This window comes from Chrysemys picta, chromosome 25 (genome assembly GCF_011386835.1).
Source record: "Chrysemys picta bellii isolate R12L10 chromosome 25, ASM1138683v2, whole genome shotgun sequence".
Lineage (NCBI taxonomy): Eukaryota > Metazoa > Chordata > Testudines > Emydidae > Chrysemys > Chrysemys picta.
In genome coordinates, this window is record NC_088815.1 from 14,113,418 (window position 1) to 14,134,372 (window position 20,955).

At 59.1% G+C, this 20,955-nt stretch overlaps 3 protein-coding genes across 5 annotated transcripts; all 3 read right to left on the reverse strand.

The window, feature by feature from the left end:
* Positions 1 to 770: 770 nt before the first annotated feature.
* LOC112059998 (nucleoprotein TPR-like) lies at positions 771 to 5,110 on the reverse strand. Its single transcript, XM_024108143.3, has 6 exons — positions 4,938 to 5,110; positions 4,143 to 4,410; positions 3,288 to 3,384; positions 2,453 to 2,501; positions 1,887 to 2,059; positions 771 to 1,255 (listed from the first exon to the last, which is right to left on the reverse strand). Exons 2-5 carry the CDS (start codon positions 4,365 to 4,367, stop codon positions 1,921 to 1,923), a joined length of 510 nt encoding a protein of 169 aa, XP_023963911.1. The 5' UTR covers positions 4,368 to 4,410; positions 4,938 to 5,110; the 3' UTR covers positions 771 to 1,255; positions 1,887 to 1,920.
* A 757-nt stretch (positions 5,111 to 5,867) lies between these two features.
* LOC101951162 (uncharacterized) lies at positions 5,868 to 10,420 on the reverse strand. Of its 3 annotated transcripts, none has more exons than XM_005278946.4 (5): positions 9,951 to 10,420; positions 8,110 to 8,194; positions 7,115 to 7,163; positions 6,842 to 7,014; positions 5,868 to 6,280 (listed from the first exon to the last, which is right to left on the reverse strand). In XM_005278946.4, exons 1-4 carry the CDS (start codon positions 10,263 to 10,265, stop codon positions 6,861 to 6,863), a joined length of 603 nt encoding a protein of 200 aa, XP_005279003.2. In that variant the 5' UTR covers positions 10,266 to 10,420; the 3' UTR covers positions 5,868 to 6,280; positions 6,842 to 6,860. The 3 variants fall into 3 exon arrangements, with proteins under 3 accessions (XP_005279003.2, XP_065434504.1, XP_065434505.1); XM_065578432.1 differs by having other exon boundaries at positions 5,868 to 6,315; positions 9,951 to 10,387; XM_065578433.1 differs by having other exon boundaries at positions 5,868 to 6,351; positions 9,951 to 10,387.
* Positions 10,421 to 15,088: 4,668 nt separating this feature from the next.
* Positions 15,089 to 18,629, reverse strand: LOC135972067 (uncharacterized). The gene is made up of 4 exons (XM_008171536.4): positions 18,041 to 18,629; positions 16,701 to 16,797; positions 16,423 to 16,504; positions 15,089 to 16,300 (listed from the first exon to the last, which is right to left on the reverse strand). Exons 1-4 carry the CDS (start codon positions 18,359 to 18,361, stop codon positions 16,150 to 16,152), a joined length of 651 nt encoding a protein of 216 aa, XP_008169758.2. The 5' UTR covers positions 18,362 to 18,629; the 3' UTR covers positions 15,089 to 16,149.
* Positions 18,630 to 20,955: the final 2,326 nt, after the last annotated feature.

Consider the following 20,955-nt stretch of genomic DNA (forward strand, 5'->3'; position numbering starts at 1 on the left):
GTGCCACGCAGGGCAGGAAGCGGCGTTCACTCTCCTGTGGGGTGACTGGCCGGTACAGTAGCTTGTGGCTGAGAACGCCCCCGTCTGGGGAGCGCCACCTGTTTTCATTCAGTAGTTTCTACAGCAATCACATGTGCTCCTGAGAGCAGGAGGGGAGGGAGAGTCCAGCCTTAGTTGCAGACCAAACCCAGGGTTGGGATCCGGCCTGTTGGCCTCTGCCCTGGAAGGAGGCAGAATCAAGAGAGACTTTTCCTTCACGGGCGAGTCGGCTGGTGCCTCAGGAAGAGATAATTATAGCAGGGGCGAGGCCAGCTGGTTGGTGAAACGTCCTCACCACTGCAGATGCTAGCTCGGCGCCCTGGTCCAGCCATTCCTGTATCCTGCCTCTGACACTGGCCCAGGCCTGGTGCTTTAGAGGAAGCCCTTTCCTTAATGCACCATGCTGACAGGGGGAAGGATCCTTGGGGTGGTGCATCTTTCCTCCCTCCCGGCCTTTCAGAGTGAGGGGCGCTGCAGACAGTGGCAGATAATGGTTTATCTCACTTGCATGCCAAGCAGGCAGAGAGCAGCGTCGCTCAGAGATCTGTGGGGCATCCTAGGGCGCAGAACAAGACCCAGACGGAGGCTGCGGCTGCAGAGGGCTGGTATTTTCCATCCCTACCACCCTGTAGCTCCGACACTCTGTTCCCTGTGCTCCCAGCAGGCCCCGTGATGGCAAACCCAGACCACTCAAAACTGACCCCTGCGCAGAATGGGAGTGGGACGCATGGTGAATAGCAAAGCCTATTTATTCTGCCAACGTTCTCCCGGCCGAGGGCTGGGTTGTTAGTCACTTTAATCCCCCCCCCCCTTTCCCTAAGCGTGAGAGCAGGTGATGCTGTCGCTGGGTCCCAGACTGGGTGTGACTCATGTGGGGGCCAGGGGCACCCCAAAACCGGGCACCCCAAATCAGTGGCCACCTCTGAAAAAAATGTCGGCGGTCCATTGGTGTTTCCTACCCAAGTAGGATGTCACAGGCCCAACTTGGTGCAACTGTCATCTGGGGCTTTGGGTGACGTGTCTAAACTGTAGTGCAGGGTCATCTCCATCCATGGACTTGTCGCTGCGTCCCCCTCGTCCGTCACAGCCCCCCCCTCAGTAAACAGTCCTCTGGCAGGAGATGAGGCTTCCTCCACGAGGAGCATGTGCCGGCCACAGGGTCCAGTGCTGCTTATTCCCTGGGAGAGTCCCGGTCTCTCAGCTGGGGGACTCAGTCCTGAAACAGACCAATCAAATAAAGGGTTGTCAGGCTGGGATCATGTGGCCAGTGAATCCCTGGGGCTCTGGCTATGCCGTCTGGCCCAGATCTACAAAAGTATTTAGGCTCCTGATTCTCACTGATTTCAGTGCCTGAATCCTGGGGTGGCTCTGGGCCTTTGTTCCCACACGGCCTAATTCTCTTCAGAGCAGTGTGACCGCACCAGCATAAACCAAAGTGTGCTGGCTGGGATCTGGCTGCAGTGGAGTTGGGCCCGTTTACACCAGCTGGGGATCTGGCCCCACCGACTCCAGTGGAGGGCTACCAGCGTGAATGGAGAATCAACCTCCCCCGACTCCCAATTAAGCTGAGAACCGGGGCCTGTCTGGGTAAAGACAGCGACTCCTGGGCCCCGGGGTATCACTGCCCTCTGGGTTCCCCCCACCCCAGAAGAGGCCAGAACCAGCCCCAGCAGCTCTGTCAGGGCAGGAGGTGCGGGGGCACAGCTGCAGAGAGGACTGAATGAAGGGCCAGAAGAGGCTGGCCAGCCCATGGGAGCGTCTCCATGGCCCTGGAGTACTGGAATTAGGGCCCCTGAGGGGCAGGGCAAGCCCTTGGCTAATCATGCCCTCACCCACTCCTTAAATACCTGGGTGCTGACTCTGCTCCCTGCCTGGCTCCGTTCAGACAAGCAGTGCAGCGAGGGGGGCTGCCAGCAGAGGCAGGAGGGGGGGGAGCCTGGCACTGCCCACACTGGAGCGAAGTTCCTGGTGTCTTTGGAGCTGCTGCTGTAGCCAGCTGACCTCCCTGTGGTACTGATCCCTGCGGGAGGAGGAGGGGAAATGCAGAAGAGTGTAAAATAGCCCTTCCATGGGCCTCGTACCCTGCCAGTGCATCTCCCCTGCCTTGGGGATTTGGGTCATGGGGGGCAATCACTCATCCACTCCAGGAGCCCCCAGGGAAGAGTGACTCACCCTGACCTTTTGCATCCGTTACACCATGTTTCCATGCTGGCCCCCTGGAAATGTTGGCTGGTTCATTCATTTCAAGACCCTCCCTCTCCACAGCGTGCTGCCCAGGGAAGGGCAATGGGGTGAGCACAACCCTGGGAGCCAGAGACTGCAGGCGTTTCACCCTGAGGCCTGGTCCCAGGGGAAGGGCCCCCGGGGGAGAACTGAAGTGCAGGGATTGCCCAAGGGGGCAGGTGGGCCTTACTTTTGCTCCTGGAGATGCTGGACCTTGTTTTTCCAGGTGCTAATTTCATCTGGAAAACAGGAGTGGGAGGGAAGCTGGGATCAGAACCGCCACAATGCTAGTCACCCCCTCCCCATGGTCAGGGCCAGAATTAACCCTCTCCTCTCCCCACCCCTGCCAACGCAAACACCAGACGGTGCTGTGCAGGGCTGAGGGGCTGCTCTGACCCCTAGCGTGTGCCCATCGTGCCCAGTCCATTGGCCAGACTTCTGCACTGGGGACGCCTGGGCACCTTGAGCCGCTCCCCATGCTGTGCTGATGACCGCCCGCCGCCCACTTTGTTCTGTTGGACAGACTGGCCGCCACTCGCTTACCCTTTACCTGAATCTGCAGCATCAGTCACCTGACCCTGCTGCCTGTATCACACCGCATCCTCCTCTCCCCTCCCATCAGCCGCCCACTCCCCCCTTTATCATTCCCTGTTCCCAGGAGCTCTCCCACTGCCTGTGAAGCCCATCCGGTCTCTAGAGCAGACCCCTGGCCCAAGCAGTTTACCCTGGATGAGTCCTCCCATGAGGTCACCGGGCAGGAGAGGGTTGCGGTGAGGGACAGAACCAGGGGACTGTTTTTGCAGGGCTGCCCTGGAGGTGCCGGAGCTCAGACCTGTCCGGGTCGTGACTGGCACACAGCAGTGGCAAGGGAACCAGTGTGCAATCCTTGGAGATGCTGGCACTGGGCGACATCCCAGGGAGGTCTCTGCCTGCCTTATCCCCCCAGTGAGGCACCCCCTCCCTCAGGAAGCACTTGCCATGACCTCCCAGGCACCTGCAGAACTAGGAGCAAGCAGCGGTCTCACCTTGTAACCTGCCTTTTTCCACCTCTTGCTGGGCAATGTCGCTATTTAACCGGGTGACCTCCTGGGTCAGGTTGATGACATTCTTCTGCAGGACATGCTGAAGGAGGAGAGAGAGAAGAAACACCTTAGATTTTCAGAGAGCCCTGCATCCTCAAAGCACTTTCCAAACTGCCTGGGACTCACTCAGCCCATCACTGAGAGGCAGCCACCTCTGGGGTGGGGCATGACATCTGTTTATCAGCAGACACCAAACAATTTAGGACAGGAAGGGACGAAGGCACCTGTATCCAACTGGAACAGCAGACAGGCAGGACGTAGTCACCCCGGATAGGTGTTGGTCAGGATCACGGAGCGAAGAGCAAGGCTCTTCTCCATTTGCTCAATAGATACCCAGGATTGACACAGAGGTGGGGCTGCGGGCCAGGACTGAGGGTGTCAGGGAGCTGGTGTCAGGGAGCCTCAGGCTGGACTCGTAGGGGGCCGTGCACTGGGATGGGGCGTTGTCGGCAGAACTGTGTGGCTGGGCACTGCACTGCCAAACAATTCCACCTCCTGGCTGGATTCCAGCCTGGTCTCTCTCCTGGGAGCAGAAGAGCTGGGGGTGGGGAGGGAAGGCCGTGCTAACCTTAGCACAGCAGTATCCCATCCCATCTGCCGCCTGCTGCTGTTTGCCCCTGGCCTGGCCTTTGGCTAGAGCTGGCGTCCCCTGGCACCGGTTAGGAAGGGGAGGAGGGAATTCCAGCGGTGAGTACAAGGGCTGCCTGGGAAGCGGGGGGCTCAAATCCAGCTCCCAGGAGTGTGTGTTGGCAAGTGGGCGCCACGGTGCCATCGGCTGGAGGCAGCTGCCCCACGTACCGTGTGGTTCCTGCACACGTCAGAGCTCTCCTGCATCTCCTGCAGGGTCCAGTTGGCACGGGCCAGCTCCTCCCGCAGGCCCAGCACGTCGCTGTGCAGCCACTGCTCCGTGGCCACAAAGTGGCCCAGCCCGGCTGCCAGGATGAGGACGATGGCGAGTTCCACAATGGCCACGGCGAGCCAGACCTTCCTGCTGCCCCAGGCGAGACCCCCGGGGTCGCCCATCGGGGTCAGAGGGCCCAGCCGGAGCCAGGCGGGCGGCCACACGCTGCAAAGGAATGGGGCAGTTTGGCCCTGTTAGTGTTTCTAACACCCTCCTCATTAGCATACCCCTTGCCTTAATAGCACGGCCCAGATGAGCAGATCACCCGCCAGCATAGTCCATAAATCTGCATGCAATTCATTACCACCAGTAATTAACATATTTAACACGGTGATTAGCAAACCCCTCATTAACATATTCATCGTTGTCTTGCTTGCTCGTCAGTGCATATCGTAGATTAGCATATCCATCGTTAATTAGCATATCGCACATTAGCATATCCCTCATTAACACCTCACGCCAGCTGTGCCCGAGCCCGCCCCGGGACGCGCGGGGCTGGGGGCGAACTGGGGCAGTGCCGGGGCCGCAGAGCCGCGGGGATAGAGGCCGGACGCTGCGTCCCGGTCCCGGGCAGCCCAGGCGGCCGCCTGCGCGGGGTCGGGGAGCGCCCCCCCGGGTGCAGCGGGGCTGCATTAACCCCTGCCGGTCCCGCAGCCCCGCTGGGCGCGGGGGTCCCAGCACCCGGGTCTCACCTCGGCCCGACGGGACGCGCCAGGCCCCGGGAAATCCCAGCTGGTCGCTTTCGGGTCCGCCCCGCCCGGGCTTTGGTTTCGTTTCTCTGCAGAAGCTGCCGCGGGGAGGGGAGGGAGGCGGGACTGGGCCGGTCCGGCGGCGAAGGGCAGGCGGCGAGGTGGGGCCAGAGGGGGCGCTGCGGAGTTCATGGGGACCCCAAAACCCTGGGGACAGGGGGCCGGGCAGCTGGCTTCGGGCTTAGCCCCCCCATTGCCACCCAGCGGGGCTGTGGCATGGGGCTCCCTGCTCCCAGGAGCAGCAGCAAAGCCCCATCCCCAGAGGAGCAGCTGGGGTCCCCTCTCTGCAGCGCTGGCAGTGGGTCCCCCCAGTATTCACCTTGGGGGCATCTGTGGGGGGCAGGGGGTCACTGCACATTTCTCCGGCTAGGCACGTAATCCAGTGCTGAACAGTGCCGGATCCCTCTGTGGCTGGGGGTTAGCACCCCGTTGGCATACGAGAGGCCCTCTCAGAGCATTGGGCTCAGGCTGGCTGCAGACTCAGGCAGCAGCACTACAGGGGTTACACTCGGGTCACGTTTTTAAGGTTTTCTTGGCCAGCAGAAGGGCTCAAAACTGACCTTTTAAATTGATTGATTTTCAATGAAAGCCTCGGGTCTGATGCCATTACCTGGCTCCCGGAGCGGGGCCCTAGGCTTGGGCCTACAGCGCTTTCCCCTAAGAGCGCCCTGTGCAGAGCCCGTCACCCCAGCCCAGGAGCAGGGAGAGGGGCTTGCTGCCCCATGCTCCAAACTAGCAGCACAGTTAGGAGCTGCCTCTTCCCTGCTCTCAGGTCAGGCGTGCGACAGCCACGAATACGGCTCGGGGGTGCTCGCTCTGAGCCCCGGGTCTCTGATCGGGCAGGGCGTGGGAGGACAAATGACACCACAAACCTTTGGGGTTGGCAACATTTTATTAGAAAAATAGAAACCCTCAAGGGAGCAGCAAATACCCCCACTGGGGCTTGACCCCGCTCAGGGCAGCCGTCGTCTGGGGCAATCTCCAGCCAAGAAACGCCAGGGGCGCTGGATGAATTGGCTCCATCCTCCCTGCCCTCTTCACCCGCTGGATCTTCTTCACCATTTCCCCATCGTCTTCCAGTGCCGGGCAGGAGCCAACGAGATCCTTCCGCCAGGGCTGGGCTGGGCAGGAACCCGCCCCCCTGCACGACCCGGGGGAAATGCCAAGCAAGCTAGTGGCTTAGAAGAGTTCTCGTGAGCATTCTGGGGATGGGGGCGAGCTGGCCGCGCTATGCAGTGTGACCTGGTCTCATGGGGATTCTCCACTCTCCCGCTGCCTGGTCAGCCCTGAAACACAAATCCCGAGGGACACAGAGAGAGTCCTGCGTCCCCCGCCACCGAACACTGCGCTGAGCTACCTAATAGCAGAGGGAGAGAGAAGGGGGGGATGGGGAGTGAGGGGCAGGGGACTGCAGAGAGAGGGTGGCTTTGTGTTTATAGCACGGGGCCGGTACTCTGCAGATCTAGGGTCAAGTCCGGGCTCTGCCCTGTGCTCCTGGGGTGACTCACTCATCTCCTTGGGCCTCAGCCCCCGCGTCTGTAAAAGCGGGGTAAGGATCCTGCCTTTGCCTGGCTTGGCTACTCACAGTGTGAGCCGGGCAGGGCTGGTACAGCTGGGCCCTGTAAGTGCTGCCGAGCTAGGGGAGGGGCTTGGCATGGGATGGAGAGGTACAGGGAGGCCGTGCTGCAGGGCAGGAGGACGCTCTCATGCCCGGGGAGGCAGTGGCTGAAGACAGGCGCTGTCTCGGGTGGAGGTGACAGAAAGGGGCCCTGCAGCCTAAGCGCATGGGGGTGAGAGAGCAGCAGGACCGGGAATTGAACCCAGTCCACCTCCAGGCTCCTCAGTACCTGTGCGAACCGGCTTCTCTCACAGGAGCAGGATCCCGGCGAGGGACAGAGCCAGCAGGTTCAGGTAGCCGGCCACGAGGGGGATCCGGAGGCTGCTCCCACCAGAGCTCTGGTTCTTCGGGCTATGGAGCTGCTGCTGTTCCAGCCGCCGGAGGTCAGCTTGGAGTTTATCACTGGGGGAACAAGTGAAAGGGAAGGAGATGGTAGCAGAGAGCTCTGGGGGAGGGGCCTCCCACAGCGCAGCCCAAAGGGGCAGGGACGGGCTGGTCTCACCTGTGCCGTTGAGCCTCCTGGAGCTGCTGTTTGAGCGTGTCTATTTCACCTGGACAACGACAGAGGGGACACGGGGCAGTGCCAGTCAGATGAGGCAGCATGCGTCTCCCCCCTCCCTTCGAGCATGTCCCCCTCGACACCCCCACCCCTCCGTCTGGCACATCGGGGACAGCTCCCTCACTGTACCTCCTGCCTCTATTTCCCCTGCGCCAGGCCTCTGTGTCAATGGGGCTGAGGGTCCGAGGAGAGGTTTGGGTGCTGAGATGAACACAGGATTGGGCCCTGCCTATTCACCTCCCCCATCCCTTTATCGGCCAAGAAGATTTTGGCCTTCTGCAGTTGATGAGGATTGTGGCAGCGCCTGGGACCCCCAGCCATGGGCGAGGGCCCCACGGTGCTAGGCGCTGTAAAAACCCACAACAAAAAGATGCTCCCTGCCCCATGGAGGTAACAATCTCAGCAGAAGACAAGAGAGAACAGGTGGATGTAGACACACTGGGAAGGACAGCTCAGCCTCTGTGCCCTGCCCAGTCCTTGGTCTCTCTGCTGGGGCTGCCACTGGCTGCTGGCTCTGGTGGGTGTTTCTGGCTTGGAGACCTTTGTCCCCTTTGAACCAGGCTGAGCTTATCGTAACAGTCAGTAAACAGCACCTAGGGCACCCAGCCCTCCATAGCCAATTACCAACCTTACAAGCCAACCAGTCCCCTGTCCCCCCCAACGAGTGGGGAAGTAGGTCCCGGCTCAGGGCAGCAGAAAATCCCCCACCTGGAGTGACCTGGTCTCCTGGCTCTGAGCAGGAGGGTTTGTCCTGGTCCCGCCGCTCCTGTAATGTTACTTGGATCTGGCTGAGAGGACTGGGCCCAGCACACGGGGCTTCACACTTCCATGACCCTGGCCCCGGAAGCTCCACGCATGCACCCCAGAAAGGCATCCCCTGTCTTAGAGAGGACCTCTCCTGGCCATTAGCCAGGAGCTGCTCAGAGCAGTCGTCTCACCTTGTCCCCGTCCTTGCTCGGTGCCTCGGCCTCCCAGCTGAGTGATTTCATCCTTCAGGGCAGTGATGTTGTTTTGCAGGACGTGCTGAGCGAGAAAACGAAAGAGAAAAATCAGCATCTCTGAGAGCGATGCCCACGGGAAAGCCTCTGCTCACTTGTGCTGTGCAGCCACCTCTGGGGCAGAAGGCGGCAGCTGTGCCACAGCTCAGAAAAACACCACACGGCAGCTTAATGACCATGGACACACTCATTGCCGTGCCACGGGGAGCAGAGTGGAGTTACTGGAGATGGATTCCTGTCCTCAGAACAGGCCAAGGGGTGCTTGCATCAGACCTGAAAGCTGGCACCCCCGGCAATAACCGTAGCCCGGCGCTGGGCACTGCTCTGTACGGAGTCACAGGGAATGGAGCCTCCTACTGCGGCACCAACCCCATGTCCTTCAGGCCTAGCTGAACAGACCTCTCAGCTATTATCTGATAGGTGCTTCTTATTTTTTCCTAGTTCAAGGTTCCCCTTTCCCCAGCTCTCTCCCAGGGTGCTGCTAACGCCCAAATCAGCCTTTTGTCCTCTCGTGGAGAACTGAATTCGACTCCAGTGGTGCTGGTGTGTGGGGGTGCACGTTAGACCAGACCCACTGGACCCTGCAGGACCTGTGGTTCTCCCATTCCAGATCTCTGGGACCGCCTGGATCAATGATAGGAGACAAACAGGGAACAGGCCATCAAACACAGACTGACTAGACCAGCCAGCTTTCCACTACTCAAAGGGACCAGGGCTGGCTCCAGGGTTTTTGCCACCCCAAGCGGCAGGGAAAAAAAAAAGCCGCGATCGTGATCGGCAGCAGTTTGGCGGTAGCTCTACCGCGCCGCTTTCTTCTTCGGCGGCACTTCAGCGGCAGGTCCTTCCCTTCAGGAGGGACCAAGGGACCCGCCACCGAATTGCCACCGAAGAGCTCAACGTGCCGCCCCTTCCCCTTGGCTGCCCCAAGCACCTGCTTGCTGAGCTGGTGCCCGGAGCCAGCCCTGAAAGGGACCCTCCTCTTCACGTCTGTCTGTCCCGCTCAATCCCATCTCTTCACTTACTCTTGGTTTCCCTCCTTCCCCCTACTTCTCCCATGGTCACAGACTCAGTTTCTCTCTGTCTCTCGCAGGCTCCACGCTGCCTGCCGCTGTCCCCCACCCCCACCCCTCCAGCTGTCACTTCCCCTCTCTCTGAGGGGAGAGACCACCTCCTCTCCACAGAACAAGACAGGCCATTCCCCAGGCCACCCTGCAAACCACAGCTCCCCAGCCAGGGTCGAGTCCCTGCACCATGTTTACACAGACATGTGCAGAGAAGAAAATTAATTTGATCGGTAACAAAAAGCCACCAGGGACCCAGGTGACCCCCCCGGGCTAGTGCAGCCACCTCTCACCCCGGCAAATCCTGCATCGGGGAGCAAGTGAAATGAGCTGCCTGGGACCCGTCCCCAGCCCAGCCCACCCCACAGAGCAACGGGACAAATCCCTTGCTCAGGGAAGCTCCGGGGTGGACCAACAGGGGGCGCTGCATGTGACCGTGTGGGGAATAGCACTGGGGGCTGTGGGGAGGGACCCGGGAAAACGCTGCTTGTGCTGGGGGACGGGTATTGACAAGCACAGGCACGGCCCCACCAAGACAAATCATTGTAGCATTTTGCAGAGCAGCCTGGAATGGTCCCCTGGCTGTGAGCTGCCCGGGGCAGGGCCTGGTGCTGGCACCTTTTCGCAGCCCCCAGCCCTGCGCCACCCTGATCCTGGACAGGGCCTCCTGGGCGCTACCGTAGACTTATATTAAACAGCAACAACATCCAAAGCACGCACCGTCAGGCTCCTGCAGGACTCCCAGCGCCCGCGCGTCTCCCAGAGGGTCTGATTGGTGCCAGCCAGCTCCGACCGCAGCGCCGTGACCTCTGCCCTCGCCCCATCCCGCTGCTGTTCCAGGGCCCCCTTCTCCTCCTCCAGGTTGGCGAGTTTCCCCGTCAGAGCGGAGGTGTTTTTCTTCAGCTGCTCCTGGCACTGTCTCAGCTGGGTCGGGGCAAAGGAGATATAGACCACGCAGGCAATCAGCCCGATTAACACTAAGATGAAGGCGACCGACAGGAAAACACAGCAGCGCGTCTTCCAGTTGTCCCCCATGCTTTTGTTCTCCAAAAACGGGGGGCGGGGAGGGGAAGTTTAGCAGCCAGTGCTCATCCCAGTATGTGAACCTCGCTGAGCTGACAGCCCGGCAGCCTCACTCTGCAAAAAAGAAAGAGTTTCTTTTGCCCTCTAGTGTTTTCTAGTTGTGCTCCTCATTAGCATATGGGACGTGTTCCTGTTCTAGGGGGAGATGGATTTCCTCAGGAACGGCCCTGTCCAGGAGATCATGTGGTTCGAGGGAGTCAGGCAGTGCTGGGCTCGGACGGATTTGGGCTGTAGCCCCAGCGCTCTGCCCAGCTGCGATGTAACCGGGCTGGCAGGGAGAGGCGGCGAGCGCTGCAAAGGGCCCTTGTGGCTGGAGGTGCTCTGGGCTACTGTGCGGGAGACCTGGATTTGAGTCCCTGTCCCTCACCTTCACTCTGCCAGGCTCCGAGTCCATCCCCATCGCTCTGCTCTGCCGCTGCCGGAGGTCCTGCTGGGTAGTGCCCTGCCACGGGTCTGATCCCTGGACCCCCACCACTGGCCGAGCTCGGGCGGGCTGGCTCCAGGCAGGGGTGTGCCTCCTGTGCAGGGCAAGGCCCCTGGGCTGCTCTAACCCTACAGAAGACCTGGTGGAGCCCTGCCCGGTGCTGGAGGCTGGAAGCCCTGCAGCCCAGACAGCCTGGGGAGCTCTGCTGGGCCTGGGACGGGCCATGTGGGCCAGACGCCCTGAGGTGCTGGTGGGGCTGTGTGCTGAGCTCCCCCTGGAGACAGGGGCTTTTACTTGGGCTGGAGGCAGAACAGAAGCAGCTGGGGCCTCTGGCACTGGGGGGGCTGGGGCAGCGCCATATCTTCCCCCGCTGGGAGCTGTGCCAGCCTGGGGGGGGGGTCTCTGGGTTATGGGGACCCCCCCCAGCTCTGGGGCTTCTGGAGGGTTATTTTGAGCCATGTTCCATTCTATTTCCACCTCCCTGCATGACGATAAAATAATAAAGGGCCATTGTCCATGGATAACACGCTGCCCCCTCCCACACCAGTCGCAACCTGAATTCACCACCCCACCCGCCCACCCAGGGCAGGGACAGGGGCAGGTGAGCTTTGTCCCCCTTTTCACATGGTGGGCCGGGTGGGGGATCTCGGGCACAGAGAGGCCATGGCTGCCAGTCAGTGCCATCTCCTGACCCTGGCGGGGGCAGCTCAACAGGGCAGGGGGGAGCTGGGGGAGGGGAGTGGTCCCCACTAACCCAAGCACCCCAAACCCTCCCGAGTGGCTGCAGGGACGTCGCTGCTTCCCTTCCACCAGCACCAACACACACACACACAAGTACACAAGGTGCCACAAGTACTCCTGTTCTTTTTACACACACACAGCTCATCAGTTGGGAAGGGGCTAATTTACCTGCAGCTCACAACTTTGGGGCTTTTTCTTTTTTAGTTCAGAGAACAATTTCTTTCTTTTTGTCTTTTTATACGTTATACCCCTCCTCCCCAACACAACCAATAACCCAGGACATTCCTCTTTCCCTGCTGAGGCAGCGGCCAGCCCACTCCTTGGGCCCTTCCTCCTCCAAAACCAGCCAGGCCCCTGCTGCAGCCTGTGGGCGGTGGGGGAGGGGAGGGGTTGCTCAGATCCACAGGCAGGGGCTGGGCTCCACCTCAGGGGAACGGGTGAGGAAGAAACTCTGGGTCCAGACCCGCTAGAACTGCCCCCGGTTCTGGAGCGCCCGGCCTGTGGCTGCTGCATGGCAGAGAACCGCATAGGCCAACCCGCCTGTTGGCCTGGCAGGAGCTGGGGGTGTCCGGGGGTGTTTGCTAGACAATGGACTTTGCATTGATGATGATTATCATGTACAGCCCCTAGCGCAGCGGGGTCCTGGCCCATTGCTGGAGCTCTTTCGATAGGTACTGCCATGGGGTGGCTCGTGGCTGCCCTTTTAAGGGGAGGGGGCTGATCCAGCCTCCTGTGACTGATTGTTCACCCCTCCCCTCACGGAGGGCAGGCATGGGAGCTGGACCTAAGAAGGGGTGAATGGGAGCATCTGGGCCCTATCAGACCCACTCTGCTGCACTTGGGAGAGGGTGTGTGTCAGGCAGCGTGGAGATAGGAGGAGGAAGCTATGGGGTGCTGGGGCAGACAATACACTCGGGCTTGTCTCTTGCTTAGGGGGCTGGGGGAAGTGAGACAGTCCCCGTAGCAGGCCCTGGGGAGAGAGAGAGGGCTGGCACTGGCTGCAGGAGAGGGGTTCTGTCGTGGGTCTCAGAGAGGAGCAGAGGATGACAGTATAAACTGGAACAGGCTCTGTCTTTAAACACGCTAGGGCAGCGCTACATCAGTGGCTCTCCTGTCGCTCTATGCAGCACACGATCTTAAATCACCGGGTGATTTAATTCTTAACCAATCTACGTTATTAACCAATCAGGTGGCTCTGACCATGTTATTCACCAGTCTCCAGCACACGAAGGAGTGCCGTCAAGGTAAGGCTCATCACCTGAAGTTTGATAACACATAGGTCGGAAGACGCGTGGCTCATTGTCGTTGATAAAATCATAATAGCTGGTCCGTCATTTTGCTGAGGGAGAATCACATACATGAACTATTCGCACTGTTTAACTAGGAATAGCGAGCACTATAGTAAATGAAACAATACATTCCCGCCACGGTGGCTCTTTAGGGTAACGGCGTAGGCCACAAGCCGAAGGGGAAGCAATTGTCTCAAGTCCGATTGTACTCCATTTTGCTGATTTTGCCTTATACTCCATTTTGCTCATGAATTAGTAAGAAGAAATTGTTCGGAGTTTATTCTTTGCTGATTGTGTTAACATTTGCTCTTTGAAGGAGAGCAGTTTTAGGGCTGTAATTGCCTTATTTGCTGTTTGGCGTGAGTGAAGCATGTCCGGTGATTAGCTGAGACAGGACAACTGGGCCGGATGGTCAAGAAGGGAGTGGAGGAGTCAAGAAGCGCCAGCTTTATTATCAATCACCCGGAGGGCAGATTGACGACCCTAAAGCGAATGCATCCAGTCCCAAGGCCGAGATAAGGAGTTGAGCCAGAGGGACAGATAAGAAACAGCTGCGAATCCTCCTAGTAACAACTCAAAATAATGCTAAACAGAGCAACCTTGAATACCTCGTGACTGACAGCTCCGCGGTGACGCAGCAAGCTCCAGAGAGTTGTACGATAAAAGACGGGTGTATCGCCACGGGACTTTGCGTTCGTTCTGCATCAACCTCGGCGCTTCGAACGCCTTCAACAGAGCCCAGCTTCCCCTCCCTTGTGTGCTGAGCAGTACTAAGGACTGGTATGAGATCCAGCTGCAGAACCGGGGGTGGGGGGGGGCGTATTGCCTTATCCCCTTTAAAAAGATTCCCTTTGCTTCTTATAAGATAACAATGGCTCCTGAAGGGCTGAGTAGAACCGCACGACCGGACACCCTTCCCCTCGGTGTCTTTCCTTTAGTTATGTTTTGAGGGAGCGCTGGGGAAGGCACTGGGGGGGGGTTCCCAGCCCTGGGAAATAGGGACAGAAGACCCAGCTGTGGTATGTTTTGTGTTCAAACCCTGACGTTGGATCTCTGGTATCCCGACGGGAGGAGACTCTGGCCAGCACAGAGCCGGGGGCTGAGTCACCAGAAGAACCAGACCACCACAGGGCTTGAATGGCCCTCAAAGGCCGTCCCTGCAGTGCTAGCCAGTGAGATGCTCGTCTGCCTAGAAGTCTATTAGCTACAGTAAGCTGTACATTCTTAACAGTGAGGATAATTAACCACTGGAGCCATTTACCAGGGGTCGGGGGGGCTGATTGGGGGCAGTTCTCTTCCTTTTCCTCCCACAGCCCCGCTTAGCCCTCCCATCTCTTCCCCTTCTGGACAAAGGGACGGTAGCGGGGCTGTGGTTGTTAAGGAGACCGGATGGTACTGGGGGCTCTCGACGTCGTCCAATCCAGACTGGCTGCCTTCTGGGAAGCTGCGTTAGTCAGATACGTTATTGGGCTCCATTCAGGGGAAGAGGGCAACATTTAATGTCGGGGCTATGCCAGGGATCCGACTACATGACCTAATGGTCCCTTCTGGCCTGAGACGCTATGAAACTGGTCTGTGCATTAAAGCACCAGGAGCTGGGAGCCAGGACTCCTGGGTTCCATTCCCAGCTTTGCCACTGCGTGCCTGGGGGCACGTCCCTTTCCCTCGGTCTGCTGCGGTTTCCCCATCTGTAGAATGGGTCTAATGGTTCTGATTACCCAGGGTGTGCTGCGAGGTTCGGTTCGGTTCACCCATGTTGGACAGGTGCTTTGAGATCATCAGTGGAAGGTGCTGGAGAAGGGCAATAAGTGTTCTGCTGATCCCCCAGTTGCAGGGGCAGCTCACCCCCTCAAAGTAATTACTTCAGGCTCTCAGTAAATGCAGGCAGGGGTTGCTGCATAGATCACTATCTCGTTAGCGCCTGCCCATTCAGACCAATTGACTCAGGCTCTCTGCAGACTCAGGCAGTGTCACTGCATTGGTTACACTCGGGTCACCATGCGAGCTGTCCTTGGCATCCCTGAGGATTAGAAACTGACCTATACATGAAAGTCCCAGGTCTGATGCGGGGCCCTAGGCATGGGCCTACAGTGCTTTCCCCTAAGAGCGCCCTGTGCAGAGCCCGTCACCCCAGCCCAGGAGCAGGGAGAGGGGTTTGCCCCGTGCTCCAAACTAGCAGCAGAGTTACGAGCTGCCTCTTCCCTGCTCTCTGAAGGCAGGTCAGGCGTGCGACGGCCACGAATACGGCTCCGGGGCTGCTCGCGCTGAGCCCCGGGTCTCTGATCGGGCAGGGCGTGGGAGGACAAATGACACCACAAACCTTTGGGGTTGGCAACATTTTATTAGAAAAATAGAAACCCTCACGGGAGCAGCAAATACCTCCGCTGGGGCTTGACCTCGCTCAGGGCAACCGTCGTCTGGGATAATCTGAGTCTGAGAAACCCCAGGGGCTCTGGCTCTGGGTGAAGCGGCTCCATCCTCCCTGCGCCCTTCACCGGCGGGATCTTCTTCACTGTTTTCCATCATCCTCCAGTGCTGGGCAGGAGCCAACGAGATCCTTCCGCCAGGGACCGGCTGGGCAGGAACCCGCCCCCCTGCACGACCTGGGGAAGGGCCGAGGTCATAGCAAGCTAGTGGTTTAGACCAGTTCTCCTGAGGGCGACTTGGAGGGGAGCGAGCCGGCTGCGCTGTGCACCGTGTTCCCGTGGGGATTCTCCACTTTCCACTGCCTGCTCAGCCCTGAAACACAAATCCCGCGGGATCGAAAGGGCATTGGGGACGGATGATGGAAATAAACGGAGAGAGAGAGAGACACAGTCCTGTGTCCCCAACCCCTGACCCACTGCGCTGAGCTAAAGAACAGCAGCGGGAGAGAGAAAGGAGATGTAGGCGAGGGAGGACTGGAGAGGAAGCATGGCCTTAGGGTTACATGCTGGTGCTCAGGAGAGCTGAGTTCAAGGCTTGACTCTGCCATGTGCTCCTGGGGCGACTCACTAATCGCCTTGTGCCTCAGTTTCCCATCAATAATGATCTTTCTTTTTTTCCTGTGCTGCTCTTTGGTCTGCGAGCTGTGTCTCTGGCCTGGCACAGGTGCTGCCATGCGCTGGGAGGAGACTTGGAATGAGATGGGCGGTTCAGTGAAGCCAGGCTAGGCAGCAGGACCTGCACAGGAGATGGCTCTCTCGCCTGCGGGGGGGAGAGCATGTGGCGTGGTCAGAGATGAGCAGGCACAGAGCGGTGGCTGGGTGAAGGCTGGAGCTGTCTTTGGTGGCGGTGACAGGACGAGACCCCTCTGCCCAAGAGCCTGGGGGTCAGACAGCAGAAGGGGTCTCTGGACAAGTCTGTATCCAGGCTCCTCGATACCTGAACAAAGCGGCTCCTCTTAAAGGAGAAGGGTGCCAAGGAGGGACAGTGCCAGCGGAGCCAGGCAGAGAGACACACGGTGACCCCCGAGGCTGTCCCCGCTGGAGCGCTGATTCCTCTGGCTTTGGAGCTCCATGTTCAGCCAATGGATGTTCGCTTTGAGCTGATCTCTGGGGGAACAAGCGAAAGGGAAATGCACATTAACTCCGAGCTCTGGGGGGAGGGCCCACCCCTCCGAGCTCTGGGGGGAGGGCCCACCCCAGCCCCATGGGGTCGGGACTGGTGGGTCTACCTTTGCTTCTGGAATTCTTCCTGGGAATCCTGCAGTTGCTGGGACTGGCTGGAGAGCTGGTCTCTGAGCCTGCCATTTTCATCTGGAAAAAGAGAGGAAGGGAAAGCCACCAGGTGTCAGTGTGTTACCCAGCCTGCCTTTCACCTCCATTCCCTAGCACCACACACGCCTTTCCTTCTGGCTCCACCCCGAGACCCCACCCAGTCTGTCTCCATCCCCCTCTACACAAGGGATCTCTGCCAAGCCATCCGGCCCCCCTGGAATTCGCAGCATCTCACCTTGTAACCCTCGTTCCTTGGCCTCCCACTCAGAGTCTCTGGCCTCCAGCTGTGTGATTGTGTTGCTCAGGGCAGTGATGTTGTTCTGCAGGTTATGCTGAGCCGGAAGAGGAGGGAGAGAGAGGAAAAGGAATCATTATCGCTGACTGTGCAAGCCACACAGAAAGCCCTTACCCAGGTGTGAAACTGATCGGTTCTGGCCACTGTGTCCTTTAAGATGTAAGAACTCATCCCCTCACGTGGCGTTTTCCTGCTTTTTCAACTCCCAACTGTTTTCTCAACTTCGAACGAACTAGTCATTGAACTGAACTAGGGGCATAAACTGAACAGAAGAAAATATTTTCTCTGCACGTCCAGAAATGACTCCTAATGTCAATAGCTGGTTCAGCATTTCAACCATCTCTGGCTTCAGGTGCTTAGCCAGCGACTTCCACCAGGTCAGTGGGCGGCTTTCTTTAAAACCTGGCAGAAAACATACCCGGTTTGACTCTGTTTTATTTAATGTCAAGGAATGTAACAGAGTATAGTACGTTTAGGTCTCAAAACAGGATTTTAAATAGAATTATTTTTAAAAAGAAAACAGTGTTCAATTTACAGTCTAAAAAGATTGGATTTTTTAAATATATATTTTCAAATCACCCATTTTTAGCCCCCGGCAGCTCATTGAAAGTGCCCGGGGTGGCAGAGCGGAGTCAATGGAGATGTATTCCTGGCCCAGAGATGGGGTGTCACAGCACCTGCAGTCGCACAACACCCACCGGGGCACTGGCTCCATCTGTATTCCAAGGGACTGGAGCCGCCTGCGGAGTCCCCAACCCCACGGCCACACAGATACGGAGAATTCAATGAACTGATATTGGTCTCAAAAGGCCACACAGGCCGCTGGATGCCCCCAGGGTCCATGCAAGGCAGGGTTAAAATTTCCCAGCGGGGAGCAAGTGACGTGAGCTGCTAGACTGGAGCCCCTGGCCCCAGCCCACCCCACAGAGCAACAGGACAAATTCCTTGATTAGGAAACAGTCATGAATGCACCAATGGGGGGTGATGCATGCCACTGTGTGGGGAGCCCAGGGCCGGATCGGCTGTCAGGGGGGCAGAGCACTGGTGTCAGAGCCTGTGAAAGAAACTTCGTGTACTACGCCCGGGGGGAGGCGGGGGTATGGATTACACAAGCACATTTACTCCCCCAACAGCAGCCTGGAAAGGTCCCTAGGCTGTGAACTTCCCAGGGCAGCGCCTGGCACCTTTGTACAGCACCCAGCACTGCGCCACCCTGATCCTCGACTGGGGCTCCTGGGGGCTACCATATACCAATATTAAACAGCAACAACAGCACCCACCGTCAGGCTCCTGCAGGAGTCCCAGCGCCCGCGCGTCTCCCAGAGGGTCTGATTGGTGCCAGCCAGCTCCGACCGCAGCGCCGTGACCTCTGCCCTCGCCCTGTCCCGCTGCTTTTCCAGGGCCCTCTTCTCCTCCTCCAGGTTGGCGAGTTTCTCATCCAGATCTGAGGTCTTCAGCTGCCCCTGACACTCGACCACACAGCAGGTGAGAGCGATTAATATGGCAGCTAATATGAAGATGGAGGCACCTACCAGGCAGACGCAAAGTTTCTTCCGCTTGTTGCCCATGCATTCGCTCCCTAGACAGACGGCCTTGGGCATGACCCCCACCAGCTCTCTCTCCAGAGACTCAGATGGGAGGAGGTTGAGCGACAAATGTTTCCCGCAGTTTGTTCCTCTCCTGCCGCAGTGTCTCTGGATGCAGCTGCTGCCCAAGTGCCAACCCCATCGAGTTGCTCCCTGCAAAAGAGTTTCTCTGGCCCCCTAGTGTTCAGCGCTGTGCTCCTTCTCAGCCGGGAGGTACAGCTCCAGATTTCCCGTGCTAGGGAGGATAGACTCCCCCTGGAAGGGGCTTTCCAGAAAATCACATGGTTTCCCGTTAAAGGAAGCTAGGGAGCGCTGAGGTCAGCGTTGTTTGGCTGAAGACCCAGTTCCCCGTCCGTTGTTCTGATGGCCTTGTAGCCGGGTGCTGCAGAAGCCGGTCAGGGCAGTTGGCTAGCGCTGTGATTAGCCCTGGGGGAGACCTGGGTTTGATTCCTGGTCCCACTTCTTCCCCCAGCTGCCAGCAGATGGGCATGGTGGCTAGCGCTCTGGGCTACCACACAGGGCAGCTGGCTCCGATGCCATCCCCAGACTCTGGGGCTGGGCTTTGTGCCCCCTGCACACGGTGAGGCCCCTGGGCTGCTCTATGACCTGGCTGGATCCTTCCCCTGTGTTGGCAGAGGCTGGGAGCCCTGCAGCCCACACAGCCTTGGGGCTTGGCAGCGGGTTCCAGGCCCACTGTGCCATCCCCCTAGGCTGGTGGCGGAGTGGATACCCTTTGCCCTGCTGTGGTCTGTGCCCCATTCTGTTAGGGGCGGGCAGCGGGGACAGAGAGAGGAGCTGTGTGGGTGAGATGCCCTGGGGTCCTGGGGGGCGGGGGTCTGGGTGCTGAGCTCCCCTGGAGACAGGAGATGCAGCCAGACCAGGAGCTGCATCTCCTGGGGTAGGTGGTGCAGCGCCCTGCTGGGAGCCGTGCCAGGCCAAGGTGGCGCCGCATAGGCCCCTGGAACCAGTCCCCTGGGGTCTCTGGGTCTTGGACTCCCAGGGCTGCTGGGGTGTCTTTTGAGCCACGTTTTATTCTATGCCCACCCCCTGCGTGATGATGACAATAATGGGGCATTATCAATTAATAACCCGCTGCCCCCTCAAGCTGGTCACCAGCTGGGATAAATTCAACCCCCACCCAGGGAGGGGGCAGGTGAGGATCATCCCTGCTTCACTTGGTGGGGAGAAACTGAGGCACAGAGAGGCTGTGACTAGCAGCCAGAGCCCACTGCAAACATGTTTCTTGCCCCAGGATGGGGCCGTGGTTCCCCTCCCCATCAGCCCCCAAACCCCCAATCCACCCTCCCACCCAGTGGCCCCCCCCTCAGCTTCCATCCGCTGGGGGTGGCCAGGGCTCATCGGTTTCGGTTTCCGCCCTGCTCACCCCCCTCCCCCACATTAGGTTTCGTTTCTCTGCAGAAGCTGCTTGCCAGGGGGCGGAGAGGAGAGAGCCCGGGCGATTGGGACTGGTGGACTTGGAGCACGGAGCTGGTTGGCTCTTTTGTTAGTTACAGCAAGTTTTCTTTCTTAACACCCCCCCCCAAAAGAAGACTCCCCAATATTCCCAGGGTCCCCCACAGCCAAACACAATAACTTCAGGCCATTCCTCCCCCCCCCCCGCTGAGCCAGTCCCCTCTGCTCCAACCTGCTCAGATCCACGGGCGGGGGCTGGGATCCAGCTCGGGGGAGCGGGTGAGGAAGAAACGCTGGGTCCAGACCTTCTAGAACCGCCCCTGGTTCTGGAGCACCCGGCCTGTGGCTGCTACGTGGCAGAGAACCCCACAGGCCAACCCACCTGCTGGCCTGGCAGGAGCTGGGGGCAGCCGGGGGTGTTTGGTAGATAATGGACTTTGCATTGATGATGATTACCATGTACAGCCCCTAGTGCAGCGGGGTCCTGGCCCATTGCTGGGGCTCTTCGGCTCGACCACTGGACAACTAATAACAGTACTGTCACAGGGTGTCTCCCCCTTTCAGAGGAGGGGGTTGATCCAGCCCCCTGTGACTGATTGTTCACCCCCCCGGGAGGGGACAGGCCTGGGAGCTGGACCTAAGACAGGGTTAATGGGAGCACCTGAGCCCTGTCAGACCTACTCTGCTGCACCTGGGGGAGGGGGGTGTCAGGCAGGGTGGAGCTAGAAGGAGGAAGCTCAGGGGTGCTGGGGCAGAGGCTACACCAGGGCTTGTCTCTTGCTCCGGGCAGCTGGCTGGGGTTGCAGGAGGCCAGGCAGCCCCTGCAGCGGTGTCGGGAGAGACAGACTGGCCCTGGCTGCAGGAGGGGTGGGTCTCCGGCCTGGGTCTGAGAGGAGCAGGGGCAAGTTAAATCTTCAACCTACTGGGGTCAGTGCTGGCAGAGCCGGCTGTGGTACGGTTTGTGTTCAAGCCTGGACAGCGGAATCCGGTGCCCCGGAAGGGGTGAGACTGTGGCCAGGACGTGGCGTGGGCCCAAGTGACTAGAAGAACCAGCCCAGCCCTGCGTTGAAGGAGGTGACTGAGGGGAAGGTCTGCCCACGCTGTGCCTGGGGAGTCTCTCTCTGCAAGTACCCACAGGCCTGTTGTATTAATGTAAATGGAATAAAGGGTCCCCCAAAGTCCAAGCTGTTCCCCTG